The sequence below is a fragment of the Barbus barbus genome (assembly GCF_936440315.1).
Source record: "Barbus barbus genome assembly, chromosome: 26".
NCBI lineage: Eukaryota > Metazoa > Chordata > Actinopteri > Cypriniformes > Cyprinidae > Barbus > Barbus barbus.
Genome location: NC_136754.1, coordinates 21131552 through 21149030, shown reverse-complemented (window position 1 = coordinate 21149030; position 17479 = coordinate 21131552). Strand labels below are relative to the sequence as shown.

The 17479-nt window shown below is 37.5% G+C and overlaps 1 protein-coding gene across 7 annotated transcripts in view; it reads right to left on the bottom strand.

Annotated features, from left to right (window-relative positions):
- LOC306846377 (CMP-N-acetylneuraminate-beta-1,4-galactoside alpha-2,3-sialyltransferase-like) overlaps positions 1-17479 on the bottom strand; it is a 62289-nt gene that overhangs the window by 21190 nt on the left and 23620 nt on the right. For 4 of the 7 annotated variants that reach the window (XM_079379712.1, XM_079379711.1, XM_079379713.1 and 1 more), the window contains 6 exons: positions 16801-16843; positions 14348-14440; positions 9378-9472; positions 5987-6050; positions 5015-5110; positions 4702-4888 (listed from right to left, as the gene is read on the bottom strand). In XM_079379712.1, coding sequence (XP_079235838.1) covers positions 4702-4888; positions 5015-5110; positions 5987-6050; positions 9378-9472; positions 14348-14440; positions 16801-16843 — 578 coding nt within the window. Of the gene's footprint in view, positions 1-4701; positions 4889-5014; positions 5111-5986; positions 6051-9377; positions 9473-14347; positions 14441-16800; positions 16844-17259; positions 17283-17479 lie in introns of those variants that run through there. The other 3 variants (XM_079379714.1, XM_079379715.1, XM_079379717.1) reach the window with 2 other exon arrangements.

The following is a 17479-nucleotide window of genomic DNA, read 5'->3' as shown; positions in this document are numbered from 1 at the left end:
TTTTGAGTTTGAGTTAGAATAGTTGCCTAGAGTGCTATTATAAACACAATGAGGCTGTGAAAGTGAGTAGACGAGTTTACCTGTTTGGTGTAATAATGTGTAAAGGGGTCATATGATGCGATTTCAAGTTTTCCTTTCTCTTTGGAGTGTTACAAGCCATTTGTACATAGATAAGATCCCTGAAGTTGCAAAGACTAATGTCTCAAAACCAAAGAGATATTCTTTATAATAATTAAGACTGCCACGCCCCCCTAAAACGGTTCATTTAAACACCCCCACGTCTACGTCACGGTGTGGGAAGATTTGCAAAACACCGCCCAAATGTATACGCAATGAAAGAGGACGGAACTATTATTCTCGCTGTGGTATTGTTGCTGCTGCCGGCGCCATGTCCTGGAGATGCTGTGTTTCGTTGTGAAAGTGAAAGTACTTTGTTTGGGCTTCCAAAAGAGGACATAACTAGAAATCAGTGGTTAAGTTGTATTTACAACACTGTTCCAGAACAGTTCAACCCAAATATTAGTGTGTGCAGTGCATTTTACGGAGGACTATTTCCTGAACCTGGAAGAGTACCCTACAATGCTGGCTTGCACAATGGCTGTTTCGATAAAGTGGGGCAATTTCAGCTTTGCAAGGAGAGTGTGAGAGTGTCACAGACTGTAAGTAGGTTTCTGCTACTGACGATTCAAACGTGAGTTTTGAGCAATGTGGAGTAGTGCTTGTTGAATGTAATTTCTCCGATCACAAATGCAGACATGGTAATGTTTACACGGTGCAATGCAACACGACGCGTAAAAAGACAGTATAAGTCATTGAAATCAGTAATTATGTCCCCACTGGATGCAACAAATGCCTCGTTTATAATGGGTTTTATTGTTTTTGTGCTGTCGCGCCGGGACATGGCATCACAATATGGTGAGGGGCGTAACATTTCCGTCTCACACTTGAGGTATTTGGCCAAATCACAACGCGCTGGATACCTGGCCAATCTGAGCTCGCCTCGTTTCTCAGAATGATGAGCTTTGCAAAAATCGACGCGTTTCATAAATGTGGGGTATAGAGGAGCAACAATAATGTACAGTATGTGGAAAATAATGTGTTTTTTAACCTTAAACTGCATAAACATTGCATTACATCAAATATACAAAATAATTAGTTCCTTTTAGCAACGTCATATGACCCCTTTAATGTTCCCAACAACCTCTTTAGTCGCATTTAGCCACTAAATGTATCTCATAGACATATGTAAAACACAAAAATATCTTCTGCTTGTGTTAACCAGAGACCTTATTTCAGGCATTAATAAAAAATAAAATAGAAAATAAAATAGAATACAACCTATTGATTTCAAGACGATGGAACCAGACGTGCTAAAATGTTAACTAGGGCCAACAAAAATACATAATCCCTGCAGTACCTCTGTAAGACCAGTAACATGCATTAGAAAAATAAATAGTCCCAATTTTGAGGTCATGTCAACATTAATGAACGTTCCTGATTTACTGTGAAAGATCCATCACATGCAAGTTATTCCAAAAAAAAGTTTGTCTTCTTAATCTTTCATAAAAATGTAAGAATTTGACTGACATTTGGCTGTTTTCCAATGCGTATCTGTTAAGAGCGCTCAAGCCTCATGGCTGGATGTTCAGGTGGACTTTGCAAAGGTTCTTCAATGCTGGGAACGCATCCGTCTACTGTTCTGTCAATACAAACTGAAAAGGCTGGCATTCCTTCCACCCATGAGCGTTCACAGCATACAAAAGAGCAGCAGAGAGAAAGATACTTCAAAGCGGCAAGCAGCCCCTGTTCAAAGTTACATCAGTGTGACTGTTTGAGATGAAGAGAGTGAGGAATCAGTGCTAGTTGAGGATTACACTGAAGTCTAAAGCTATGTGCTTTCTAAAGCCAACTGCCCACACAGTCGCACATGCTTTTATGCGTTCATCTCCAAATGAAAGACGCCACCTCACAATGGATCTCAATCGCCGTCACCGCTTGCAAAAACAAAGCATTTTCCATTTCGCCACCAGGTTTCTGCCATTGAAGGGAAGCATTTATATTTTGGCAAAGCAGCAGCAACTTCACCACAAGTCACTCAACAGAATTTTCATTGCATCAATGATATTTTCAAAGATATGTCGCAAGATCTAAATAAGACTTGGAAGCGGACCGCAGGGAATGTATTTGTTTTCAAACATGAGATGAACTGTATACTGTTGTTAGGGATACAGTGTTTGATAAGATTATGTGTGATTAAGCATGGCGATGAATGCCTGTTATTGTTTAGAGATTACTCAAATTACTCAAAGAAACATCTGTGGTACGTATAGAGCGCGCAAACTAGATAAACGCTTAGTCAGATTTTCATCGGGCCCTAAAATACCACCCCTTTGACTTGCCAGTTAAAAATAAACAATGCCAAAGTTAAACTGGAGCGAGGGAATGCGAGGGGCTTTCGGAGCCTGACGTTGATCAAGAGAGAAGAATAGAAGTCAGTCGTTTTTCATCCGTAAGAATTCACAATAGTGATAGGCTTCATTTGTCAAGTGACAATCGGTTAAAAGCCACTTTAAACATGATACTCTTACAACTTAATACATACACGGGAGGTCACGTAGACTAGAAGGATATAAACATCTTTTACAGCTGTGGCTGTCTGCCGGAGAAAGAAAAACAATCAGAAACTGCATTTTTACATTTTCTGAAGAAAATCTGAGCGCTGCTTGTCTGAACAAAAATCGCTGCCAGGGGTTTTTATGCGGTTGCTACGGTGTTCTTAGCGGTTTATGTGAATTGCTATGTGGTCGCTAAGTTATTCTGGGTGGTCTCTGTGGTATTCAGTTTCTAGATATGGCTCGAGTCCCTTCTTCATCGTAAAACTAAGAGTTTTTTTTGGTTTTGCCTTTTTTATAGTCTATCAGTATGATTGCTCTTTCTACAAAAAGCCATGATTTAGGGAGGTATAATAAGCCACATACAGAGAATCCAGAAAAGAATTCTGAAAATTCTACGATTAATTACTACTAGGTCTTGATAGAAGGATCAAATCTTCCAGCATTCCAGCTTGGATTCACACGAAAGGCTATCCAGCAATTTCACTCCTATGTTCCAGAAACATAAACTGTGATGTGTGTGATTTTGAAGAGTACGCATGTGTGTAGGAGAACACGTAAAATATATATATATATATATATATATATATATATATATATATATATATATATATACAGTATATATATATATATATATATATATATATATATATATATATATATATATATATATATATATATATATATATGTGTTTTAAGAATATGCCACTAACACTGTGATGTAAACATGGCACTAACATATTTCTGGTGTGAATGTCAACGTAAATAGCGAGGGATGAGTTACATACCAAAATTTATACGACCAATATAGTAAGAGTCATGCTTATCTTTTTTATTAGCAAGTAGCTATGTCAAGTATCTGGAATATTCCTGCATTAACTTGGCTGTCTAAACATTGCCCATTTACAATCATTTTTACAACCAAGAACCTACCTATTAGATTCCAGTATAGCATGAACGTTCAATTTTCCTCTTTCCATTTCAAAAAAAGCTCATTTGAACCTAATACTGCGGTTTTCATCAGTCATTATCCTCTGAACGTGGTTTCGAACATTATGGCAGACACATTGGAGCTTTCTTGACCCCTCATTTGGTGAAGGAAATTCGTCCTTCCATGAGATCAAAGCCAATGTATCAGAAGCCAGAGGGCAGATCAATTATCTGAGCACTTTCCACTGTCCAGCTTGTTACGATCAGATGTTCAGACAAAACTGGCTCTTTTCAGGGGCCAGAGGGGAGGGGAGTAATCAAATAGCTCTCTATTTCTCTTCCTCTGCCGAGTCTCTTGCACATTGACAAATGTCACCCTGAAAAAAAAAAAAATCCAGCACTGGTCCCCTGAAAGCCCAACAGCTGTGCTGGATGGGATCTCGTTAGGCACGTTGCCATCAGATTCCCACTTGACAACGGGGGAGAACAAGCAGGTGTGCAGCTGAGGAAGACAAGTATATTGGAAAAGGGAGATTATGGTAGAAGCCACACATGCCGACCAAACGCTTTGGCCATGATTACATGACAGACGACTGGAGAAGAAAAAAAACGAAAAAAAACACGTCCTTGAGTAGGCGAGTCAACCGACTTCAGAGGAGAACAGAGTGCTTATGCTTGCTCTTTGTGTGATAAGAAATGGGATGGAGGCAGAGTCATTAAAACTGTGTGAGATAAGAGAGAGCTCATTCAGACGGGCCGACCCTTCTGATTAAGAGGCTAATTCACTAGATGTCAGTCAAACCTGGAAGGAGAATGATTTACCACTCGCTAAAAACGAGACAAAGTCCTTGAACAATAAAAGCCTTTTCTTCAATAACTATTCCTAATCAAAATCCCTTAACTACAAAAATTCCAATACAATACATTTTGTTGGAGGGCAATATTATCATTACTCTAAATTCATGAATGAATTCAAGTATAAAGTTCTAAAAATTCAGCACCGGAGCAGGCTGAACTGGAAATGGGCCTATGAAAACAACTGGCATCAATCATTCTGCTTCAAAATTAGAGACCGTCAAAACATAAAAAAAAAAAATTCAACAGATTTTAATGAGAGAAACAAGACAGTATAGTCACATACTACTGCATTTGGTCTTACCAGTTTCTCTTTGAAGACCACCTGTCTCAGCCATTTAAAGTCAAGAGGTTTGAAAGCAGAGAAGACAAAGAGGGAATCTTTCTCATAGCGCTCGGGCTTCTGGATGGCCCCTTCGGGGTAGGTTATCCTCAGGGTGGTCTTAGTACCTACATCCCTGGAGTAACCACTCACTGGGGCCTCGTTGAGTCTAAAGAATAAATATACTGAGAATCAGTGCAAATCAGCTACATTTGTGTCTAAAATCCTTTTTTTTGTTCAGTTTATTGATTTGGTGATTAAAAAAGCAGAACAAGGTGACTTTGAAGACACTCACCTTATCACGACGTCATATTCATCGATCCGAGATCCTAAAGACTTGTTGCTAAGGATACCGCCATTACCTACTATTATACATCTTTTACAATTCAAACTGCAAAGAGAACATATGAGCAAACGTGGTATTAATCCAAAATTGCATACATCTTTACAACCATATTCACTAAATGTAACAACAACAACAAAAAACACTATATATGCATGCATTATGCAAACAATGACAATCAGAGACAAACAGAGTGTTTGGAATGTTTTATGCTTGAAACACATTTAATTATACACACATATACATACACTGCTTCTCAAAAGTTTGGGGTCAGTTTTTTTTAAGGCAAAAATGCTTTAAATTGATCAAAAGGGACAGTGAAGACTTTGGAAACAATTTTATTAAATGTATTTCTGATGTATCACTTCATCTGAAATGTGGAACAGTCTTTTTGTAAGGCCACAGCATTAAGTAAATTGGATTACCTACATGGTTAGATTGATATTTCATTAAATGCTGTCCTTGTCAATTTTCTATTTATCAAAGAATCCTGAAAAAATATTCACATCACAGTTTGCACAAAAATATGAAGCAGCAAATATTTTCTCATTTAAAATAAGAAATTCTTGAGAATGAAATCAGCATATTAGAATGATTTCTGAAGGGTTATGTGACACTGAAGACTGGAGTAATGGATGCTGAAAATGTAGCTTTGCCATAACAGGAATAAATAACATTAAAATAGAAATTACATAGTAATAATATTTCACAATATTACTGTTGTTACAGTATTTCTGATCAAATAAATTTAGCCTTGATGAGCAAAAGACACTTTCCAAAAAAATGAAAAAATTTGTAAATAAAAATAGCCTAATCGTAACAACCCCAAATTTTTGCACGATAACGTATATCAAAATGAGCAGAACTCTTGGACATGGACCTTTAGGCAAAATCATTTGTAGTGATGCATTTCAAAAGTCTTACCTATCTAAATCTGGACCCAGTCCATAATTCTTTGTGGCAGTTAATATAACATCTATGATCCTTTCTGTAGAGAGAGGTAACAAGAAAGAACAAAGGGATGAAACAAAAACACCTCTAGATGGTTATGGCTCTGATCTGATTCAAATTATTTTTTCAATCAATCATCCACACTCCTGGTGGTCTGATGGAGGAGCATGATTGTGTTATTCACTCCTGGAAGTTGTATTAGCAACTGATACTGACACACTGACACAGTCTGTAAAAGTGGAATGCCATTTGCAAATAAATAAAATTCCTGTGCCAAAGACTTCAAATAATGTTCTCCAACGCTTTCAGAAAATTCACAGAGCTGTTTGGTCATAGCGATCATTCCTCCGATACCCTCGCAGGCATTCATGGCTTCCACACATTATGTCACATGAAAGCAGTGAAGACACCGGATTTCCTAGTAAGGGTGCATAAGTGTGACCCATCGAGTTGCCTAAAAGCATCAGTATGCATAGTATACAAGACAGAATTTTCCCATCATACGTATTTGACCCTAACTTTAATCCAATGAACAAAAGTCAAAAAGACATAACACGGAGGGAAACACTTTGGGAGGTCTGCTAGGCACTTTGCAGTACGTGTAAGGCGCCAAATCTACATCTGTACATAATTCTTTCTTTTTTTTTTCTCATCCGGTGGTTTGAAAGCATCTACCCTAATGACTGCAATTACTGTTTCTGACAACAAAGAGCTCACATGTGAGATTATCTTTTTTATTGGCATAGACGCTATGTTATTGGGAGGCAAACATAATAGGATGTTCCGATGTAGTCCTGTGGTTTGAAGCGAATGGTTGTGATTTCAACAATACCGCATGTGAGAACCTTCTGTAAATTGATTTGCCCTCCGTAAACACAACAGTCGGTGTAGTGCAAAAGATAACGTAAGAGCTTAAAATTTGTATTGACCCTAAACTGTAACCTTAATGATTAAAAAGCATCAGGGAGTAGTCGTGATTGTTTGGACAAAGCGCTGACGGCTCACATCAAGCATCACCATGGACTGCATAAACAGTGGCGGCCCCACGCTGGAATAAGAAACTAAAAAAATATATATATCACCGTTTCGCAAAGAAATGGGAAGAGCAATAGGTTCCAATTGGTTTAATATAAACGGCATAAATATTTCAGCCAAGTATCACTCTTGGCAGTTTAAACAAACGAGCCCCTCATCTTTAACATGCACTGTTTTGGCAAGGGGAAATCACGCTCTGAAATAAAGTAGAAACGGTCAGGTCCAATGCAAATACTTTTAGGAGCTATATCACAAAACCATCTGGAGTGTGACTTCTGAGAGTTCGAGTAACATAATGACACATTTCTTTCATGTAATGTTTGTCAAAAAGCTTTTTGTTTAAAAACTGATCAAACACGCTCATAAACTATTTCAGTATAATTCATCGCGAGTATTAGAGGAACTTCACTAAAGTAGCTCTGAGTGACACTTCATCCTGAGTAACTGTAGACATTTAAGAGGCTACTTAATACTGTAAGGCACTTAAAAGGCCAAACTTAGAGTCAAAACAGCCCTAATGGTTTATTCTCCTTTGAGGCATTTGGTTCTCCCATCTGTAAAGGATGTTGGGATTACCAATTGCAATGCTTTGACTGAATGTTTTCCACTGAAGGCGACGTAATCAAGAGCAGAAATCACAAAGTCGTAGGTGGCCACAGGGATCGCTTATATTGGAATTGGTATTGCAGAAATAAGACATCTATTTTTACGCCTTTCTGGCCCACAACTTGAGAACCTTTGTCAAGCTCTATTCAAGAACCACACGTATCAACCTTTCCAAATGAATAAAGTTAAAAGTGAAGTCACGCTAGGCTCATGATCCATGCAGCAAACAAAAACCAGGTGTAATGTAAACATGGGACCTGCTCTTTTGAAAGTCTTCATGTGTGTGGACACGGCAGGCCTTAACTGAACACAAAGGTTACATTCAAAGTACCCTTATGCGCCTGCTGCCCTTAAGTGCTGGAACATTTGACAATGTGCTGAAATCTAAGATGTAATCATCTCTTCAGATGTAGGTGAAAAAAGGCTTCAAGCAGACAACGGTGGATTACATTAACAACCAACTGGCTTCAAGAAACCGTTGCCTTATCTACAAGTCTTTTCCAAAGGTCTCATTCTCTTTGATACATTCACAAAGCACAGTAGAATGAAGCTCTTGTTCTCTGTTGAATGGAATAAACCCCCACATCACTGAAGTACATAAATGTCTGCCATACTGTGCAATGCATCTGGCCACGTACACACTACAGAGGTTTCCTCTCACACTACTGCAATAAGAATGTCACTCCTGAACCAATGCTTAAACATAATAAGAGTTTGGCATCCTAAAGCTATAAAGAAACATGCATGCCAACAGATTAAATCATTTGGAATTCATCATGAGAATAATTTTTAGGACCAGTGTATATCAAACCAGGGCTCTGAACTGGTTCAAGGAACAAAAACAGAAAACAGAAACATACAAAATTAACAAGAACATAAAAACTAAATCATATTTAATCATTTTATCATCCCCGCTGACATTTTAATTTAGCAATTAACCAATGGTATATTGAAATAGTGCAGTCTATGCAAATTTGACACATCCAGCATGACTTAAATTGTCCACAATTTTTTTAAGCAACAAAACAAATTAACTCTTTTAGTATTCCCACTGTGTGTGGAAATACTATGACACACCGAAGCGAGACTAAATCTTAGAAGAGAGGAAAAAAACTTTTTTTTTTTTTTTTTTTAAGTATTCATTAAAAGAACTGGTTCATTCGTTTCTGGAAACAAGAAAGCATTTGGACAACATTTTGTTGTTAAGGGGCCACAGGCCAGATTTACTAACAGCTTGAGCCAGTGCAAACCGTCTTTTGGCGTTAAAAGACTACTGTCAGGATTTACTAAAGGCACACGGTGAAGAATTAGCACTGAAAAGACGAGGACAGTTATTTTTGTGCCTGACCTTATTGAATATGCATTTGTAGGAGTTTCCCTTTCCGATGTTACATTTATGGGAAGAGAGTATTAAAATGAATCATGCAATGCGATTTACTAATATTTGCGCTATTCAAATTACTGGTATTTGCGCCATTATTTAACAGCCAAAAAAAGCATGTCTTAAAGCAGGCGGTAATTTGCGCTATTCTTGGTAGACTGCGCTGGTCATTATGGAAATGATCTGGCTGTGTACTTTAATGTGCGCATTGTTAGTAAATCACCCGCGGAATTTTCCCCTCCCAACAGGACTTTTATGTAACTGCGCTCTAATGCTAATTTGCCCTGTTTAGTGAATCTGGCCCAAAGCTTGCGATGAATTAATTTCAAAATGGATACATACCTTGTGTTTTGAATCCAAACGGAGGTAAATAGTTTGTAACCTTTGCAAGTCGCTTAAAGTTTCGGTCCAGAAACATGGAAGCTGGCTTACTAAACCTGCAAAAGCACAATAAATATAATATAATGAATACTCCCAACTAACATTCAGAATAATAATGATATTTTTTTCACATAAATTCTACATTTTATATTCTATATTATTCATTCAGCAAATTTTGCACAGTACCAAAAACGTCTCCATGGCAACATGTCAATTTCATATAAAAGGGCTAATAACATATAGCCAAACAACACATTCACTTCCCGGACATCAGGAGGTGGGGAGTCAAAAGGGGCTTTTGTCTGTGAGAGGTCTCACTTCGTCTCTGCTTTGACCTGTGGTTAAAGTTTAAAACAGAATGAGCACCAATCAATCAGAAACCCAGGCCTCCATTCACCCCTTCTCAAGAGGAGTCAGGGGATACCCTACCCGGAGGCCATTTCCCAGCACACTCCTCTCTTAAGGCTAGATGTGCAAACGCAACGATAAATGCCTGCGCCTCTGACCCGCAGATCCTCACTGTCATTTCTTATCTACTCTGCCTGCTACCAAAGGGCATTTCTACAACATTTAAAGCAATCCAAATGGGAAATCTCCAGGAAGTGGAACACTGAGCCGCTCAAAGGTGCCGGTAGGCAGTGTGAACTTTCAGAAGCCATCAAGCAACAGCATTTTTCAAAAACTAGATCCTTTTCAGGGGTCATTTAATGATTCAATTAAAAAAAGAACCGAGTCTCAGACAGCAGATGCATTTTCGACAAACATGCCTCTTTTCTGCTTCTGTAAGTGTGGCCACACGATGGATGTCTGTTTTTATGACCCTCCCAACTCAGCAGGCTCATTATTCATTTACAAGCATGAGGTTATTGGATAATTTTTCAGTTTTTTTTTCTTCTTTCTTTAGGTCTTTTACGATTATAAGAGTTAGAAAATTGCAGCAGATTAGTTTGGGGTGGGGGGACGACTAACAAGGAGAGTTTGTCGAGGGGGTACAGAAGGTTTGAAAAAAACTAGACCCCCTTAAGAAAACTCAAAAGACTAATCATGGGTCAGTAAAGAGAACACACGGGTCATTTGCAATAGAGGTCCTGCTTTTTTTGTGTGTGTGTGTGTGTGTGTGTGAGGGGGGGGGGGCCTGCAGAATCGCTTTCCCAAAAAATATTTGGGAAAGTGGCACAAGTTCACAGCCTTTTTAGTAATGGAGGACTCCATTTGCTTTGAAACCACCTAAATCTACAACAATGTCCAATATGTGGGGAAAGTGAGGACAAAGATGTTGTCAATTGAAGAAAATGCCAAAGAGCACCGACAGGAAATAAGTTTAGAAAATGAATGGGATCACAATTGGCAACTGTTTAACAGACTCTTGATAAAAGTGTGTCTGTTTCATGCGCTAATTGCTTAAGGCCAGGGGATGTCAAGAAGAAAGGAAAAAACGTTGCATCGGATCCTCTTCTTATATCACCCGATAAAGGCAGACAAAGCAAGACCTTGCCAAAACAAACTGCGATTAATTAACTTGTGGCTTGTAACTTGTGGCTCACATTATAAATAACTGGGTGAGAGCTTCAGGCCTAAAGACAGACAGGCGTCTGCTTGTCATAAAGGGTCCTGAACAGGAGGCCTGTGCACATTGTGCTCATTTCCTCATGGCTATCTCTCACTGGGGGCTGTATTTTCATAACCGCCCGCTCAAGTTCAACCAAGATATTTGATTTAAGAGTCCAATACAAACAATTTTGGGAAAGGAGTGGAGGTGTTGAAAATAAAGTGGATTCCGGGGGTGAACTAACAGAGGGTGGGATCACATGGCTTCAGGTGGTTTCCTACATACGCAGGGATTCCCTAATATAATGTAACTCCTAAAGGAAGAGACCAGTGATTGCCCAAATGACCACATACTGAACATGCCAAGTGGGTATTAACTAACAGGACCATCTGTACTTCATGCAACAAATATGGATTTGAACCATCTTGTCAACCTCAAAATTTATTTGTCTATTCCACAAAATGATTCACTGTGAATATGCACGGATAAAAGTAAAATTATATAGGTGACACTTTAATTTGAGTCTTAAAGTTCTTCATCCAAACATGGTCACTATTCTGTCCTCTTAGATGCTAAATAAAAAAAAAAATCCTCTTTATACAATAAAATACCATTAATTTTACATTAGTTAATGCATAAGGTATCATGCACTAACATCTTTTTTCAGCATTTATTAATTTTTTGCTTTTACAAAAGTTTTATGAATCAGCATTGTATTATCAATGAATATTTATAATTAATTAATTAATAATTAAATGCTGTAGTACATTGAATCTAATATAAACAAACAAACTTATTGCAAAAAAGTTACTAACTGCAATTTTCAGTTTCCTATAACATGTACAATACCTATTTCTGTTTTATACATTCAAAAATGACATAAAACATTTCAACTGTTATTTAGATCATGATTCTGGAAATATCTAAATTGAATCAATGTATCCTAAACATCATTATAAATAATTTATCACACAATAAAAACGCTCAAATATTTGTGTTGTAATGATGTGGCAGAAGTGCCTTTTGACCCCAAAAGATAAACAAAGTCCCTGAGAACCTTGATCCATCACACGTGTTAATTAGAGGCACATTGTAGACACTGTTAACACACATGCCGTTAATTGGGGGCTTGTTAAAATGTTTCAGGCACCAATTCAGTCATTGCTCTGTTTTATTGGTCTTTCAATGCTTGTGCTGACTCTAGAGACATAAGGACACAGCAAAACTACATCTTCTGCAACATGAACTCGTCACTGTTGTTGTCACAATGTCTTGATTCTCTCTTCTTTAAAAAGTTATTGCATGAAATTAATATTTTTGTTTAGTCTGTTTTTGTTTAAACCAATCCATCTGACTTGGACTAAATATTGCTGTTGCTATTGTGTGATAGTTGCTGTTTTGTGATAGCTGCTCAAATCCTTTCCAAAATAATCTTGCTTGATTGGTGGAAAAGCTATTTCTAAACAGTCGTATGGTGATGAAAGAAATATCCATGAACAAACCAAACCGTGATGCTTAATGTTTATCATCGCTGGGCATGCTGTAGTGGAAAAATGACTTATGCTAACAATAGCCAGCCTAAAGATGAGGGAACAATGGAGTACGGATGCCAGCAAAGATGGAAAGTTCCATCAAAGGCCTGTGACGTCACTGACGGGTCGCCGAGTGCTGTGTGACATCATTGAGGGTCGCGGAGCGCTCTGAGGACTTAGTCAAACTGAAGAAGTTGACTCATTCGGTTCTCCACAGTGGCTGCTTGACAGGGCTTTCTCCTTTCTCAGCCGCAAAGACAGAATCACTGTCCACATCCAAATTGAGTAACAACAGGCACATTGTGGAGCCGGAGAGCATGCGGAAGTGGTTGTTTGTTGTGGTAGGTCACAAATTAACAAGGACTTAAAGGATCAGAGGAGCAGCTTTCTGTTCAGTCAGAGATATTATGAGACTGGCCTCAGGGGCTTCGTAGCTGAGAAGTGACATAGTGTCTCGTGAATGGTGATGGGCGAAACCAGGGAGAATTGAACACACCAGGAACTTGGTAAATCAGAGCTAAAGCAGTAAATCTTTAACAAAGCGGTCATCAATTCACAGAGTTTGCACTTCATTCTGTAGGCTCAATATCGCAAAGCCTCGCAGGACAAAAGCATGTTTAAAAAAGCTGAAGCGATGAAAATAAAAAGGCACAAGATTCAGCCAAAGCCTCTTTGTATTCTTCTAAACAAACTTCCATCCCATCTGCCATCTTCAAATATCCTTCCTTTGAAACATGAAATACCTTTTCTCAAAATACAACCATATCTAGCAGTAAACCAATTTATGTTAAACAGCTATAGTCCTCAATGCAAGTATCAGAATGTTTGTCTGCCATCCAGAATTTAGCTTTTTGTGTTAGAGAAAACGTCTATCATTAAGTTTAAGGTCTCTGCACACTGAGTCCGAAATTTTCGCATGCGTTTTTTCGCATTCGCAATCTTAAAAATTCGTCACGCACAGAGACCTTGCACACTGAGTCCGATGCGTTTTAATTAATCCGTTGCGAAAAAATTCGCAAAACTATACAAAATGTCTTCAAGCAGTGAGGATGAAGAAAAAGATAAAGGAAATATTAGGTCCATCGAATCCTTAGATTGCGCAGAGAGGAAGGAGAGTTCCACCTCCTTATCTAAGAGACCTTATCATTATCCCGAGAGATTCAAAGTTTATTTCAGGATGTCAGTGCCTCAGTTTGATACTTTGCTAGCGATACTGAATCCACATATAAAAAAGAAGACCACCAATTTCCGTGAACCAATTGATCCTGAACAGAGACTGTCTGAGGTATGGATACACCCCCCCCCCACACACACACACACACACCGAACTGCGGCATCGGAAAGGTGCGCGCCAGGCATAAAATAAATAGGCTACAGCAGTTCTTTATATTCTGTATCTTTGTATTCCGCAATTTGTTTGTCATAAAGTGCTCTGTGCTGCAAGACGAAGTGTATTAATTTGTCTGACACTATTTTGGATTTTGGCTTTCGCTTGTACGGTGGCTCTGAATTGTCAAAACACCTTCTCAAAGCATCTCAAAATGCTTTATACGGATGCGAAAAACGCAAAAAAACGAACCCGATCCAAATTTTTTTTTTGACGTGTGCAAAAAAATCCCACTTTTTTTGGCAGTGTGCAAACGTGATTGACAAAACGTGAGGTCGTATTTATTTTTCAACGTGTGAAAATTTCGGACGAAAAATTCGGACTCAGTGTGCAATGGCCTTCATTCTAATAATTTCAACATTACCAACTGTATCTTAGAAAAAAATAAATGTTTCAGTTTGCAAGGCAGTGGTGATTATTGCTGAACCCTGTGTATTACGTTAATAAAGAAATCTGTTCATACTTTGGATAGATAGCACTCATTTTGGCAGCTGCATAGCCGGGTTTGCAGGCTCCTTCGCTGAGGTTTCCATACTTGTACACCAACTCTGCAGGCCTGTAGACCGTTAGAGAGGAGAAGAAAGAGAAGGCATTGATTTTAATTAGGTAGGGATTGTAAATGTTAAAACTGACAGGAATATCACGCAGCATAACTATGCTAAAGGGTAATGGAGAATCTGAGGTATATTGTTTTTATCTAGCCTGGCACATGATGGATGACATCTAGAGCAGGATGTGATGGATTACTTTAAGAGAAACTCATTTTATCGCTGATGTGTTAAATAAATGAAATAGTCCAACAATAGGAATGCCACACATTTTGCTGGCTGCACAAACAGTTAGTGTATTTATTTCATACTTTTGTTCTGAAAGAATGTTCCAAGCTCAAAAAGCACTCTAAAAGACAGCATTTCTGACATGATGTTAACAGCACAGAAAACTATTTTGACTTGCCCATCAGTTTTTTTTATAGGGAAAAAGGCAAAAGCTGGTTTCAAGCTTAAAATGGAACTAAACAGGGCCAGTGTTCTGGGTTGTTTAAAAGCAGAAATGTGAAGTACTTAGACAAATTATTCCATAAAAACTGTTTATTATTCTATGAAGTTGCCTACTTTTCTAGATGAATAAACATCTGGTTATGCGTGACAGTAGTTTGCTCCATGCAAACAATGCTTAGAGAGAGTTATGCCATATAAATAGTGTAATGTTTAGAATCTTGAGGTATACTTTTACAAACTGTGTATTTTAATGTTTACTGCCTCCATTGTAGGTGCTTTACTGTAATAATTTAGTGTTTTTGGTCCCACTTTATATTAATGTGGCCTTAACTACTATGTACTTACATTTAAATTAATCATTTAATACAATGCACTTTTGTTTTAACATTGTACTTATATTTTAAAAATACCTGTATGTAATAACATCTGTAATTAATTTTGTAATTACATTTATAGTTACACTGTTGCCCCATCCTTTACACATTATTATCTTAAAAACCGGTCCTTAACCTAGCCGTATCCCACCTCAATAGCAGTAAAAGTGTTTTGCAATGCAATATGAACACAATAAGTGCATTGTACTTTTTTTCCCCACCTAAACTACGCAATGTAATTAATAATTCTGAAGTGACAGTAAAACATTAAAAAAAACTATGATCTCTGAGATTAAGTTGTTGATTAAAAAGCCAATGTTTCAGCACCAAATCACACTGTCTCACACTAAGCGCCTTTTCAACGGTTTGAATAGAAGCCACAAGACACATTTGCTGGAGCCTTCATTTTGATGAAGTGGTTGGCCCAATGGGACAGTGTCGTATTTTGTTGTCGTGACAGCTCTGAGTCTTTAAGCAGCAGAGAGGATGGTGGATTGAGGCCAGCTGAATGATGAAGTGCACCACACAGACAGTTTTTGCTCACAGCGTCAATGAAATCTAAACCTGTCGAAGGCTTTGCTTATTGTATGTGTGCATGGTGTAGACAGACATGTCTTCTCTGATACTTAACACTGAGAAATTAGGGCGAGGTGAGAGTCTGGCTGCTTCAAAGATGAAATGTAAACATATACCCACCACACACAGACCTATAATACATCACACCTTAACACCTCACACAAGGTCAATGGAATAGATTGCACAAAGACACTGATGGTACTGAATGAGGCCAAAAGCCTTTATTGCTTTTAAGACTTTTAAGACTACTTAGTACCCTAGATTTTCTTTTTATTTATATTTCATTATTGTTACAACCACTTGATATATTACACACTACCTTTCAAAAATTTGGGGTTCAGTAACATTTTTTTTTTTTTTTTTTAAGAAATTAATATTTTGATTCAGTAAAGCCACCTTAAATTGATTAAAAGTGATAGTAAACACATTTATAATATTACAAAAGTTTCTCATTTCACATAAATGATATTCTTTGGAACTTTCTATTCATCAAAGAATCATGAAGAAAAAAAATAAGAAAAAGTTTCCACTAAAGTAAAGCAGCAGTAGTGTTTTCAACATTGATACGACTATTTTTTTCTTAAGCACAAAATCAGCATTTCTGAAGGATCATGTGACACTGAAGCCTGAAGTAATGGCTGTTGAAAATTCAGCAAATTCAGCAATGTTAAAAAAAACCACCTTGCCAAACTCTTATTTTAAACAGTAGTGTATATAACTTTTGTGTAAAGCCAGTTTACTCTGGAACAGAAATAACATTTGTATTTTTAGAAAGCAATTGTGTGAACTAATCTAGAGCATAAGTAATGTGGTGAAAAAGAAATGGTTAAATCATGAATATCTTTATATGTATATACTTAAAAAAATAAATAGATTAAATAATTCAAATTAATTTAAAAAAGCAACTTTTGAAAGTAGATTATCTATTTGTGAAATGTAGAACAGATTGTATAATACAGAATACTTACAGCTTTGTGTCCAGATTCAGCAAGAACCCTTGCTTATCAAACACTGCAAAGAGAAATATGACAATTAGCATTAACTCTTAACATCAGTCAAAAAAATAAATAAAAATTGTAGATCCTCTCTTATGCCTTCATCCTGTCAAAATGCATGTCTAGTGCATTTTGAGACGACTAAAGATGTTAATGATACGTTAGCATTCATACAGATCTCATAGTTATGTCAGCATCTAAAGGAGTTTAGTGTATGTAGAAGCTGCAGCGATATTAGATCAAAGCAGCCAAAACATTCCACAGTTCAGCTGGGAAAATTAGTTAAAAAGCAGCTGTCCACCTATGCAGGCTTCATAAGACCATAGGTGTTTATGAGGTGTCAATGAAGCTAAGAGAAAAAACTAAAGTGTGAGTGAGGGAAAAAAGGAGAAAGCTTTAAAAACCAAAACACTTATACTTAAGTATGCCTACTTCATTTCTTCAACTGGTTTGACTTTTAGCATGCTTACGGTGATAGCCAGAGCAGTGAGGCTAAAAACAAACAGACATTTAGCAAAAGACCAACAATTTACCAAGCAGACTGAAATAATGGGCTCAGTAAAAGGACTGATGAACAGGTAAATGTGAATCAAAACATGACATCAATTCTGCTACATTCTCATTAGCATCAGCATTGCTTATCATATAACAC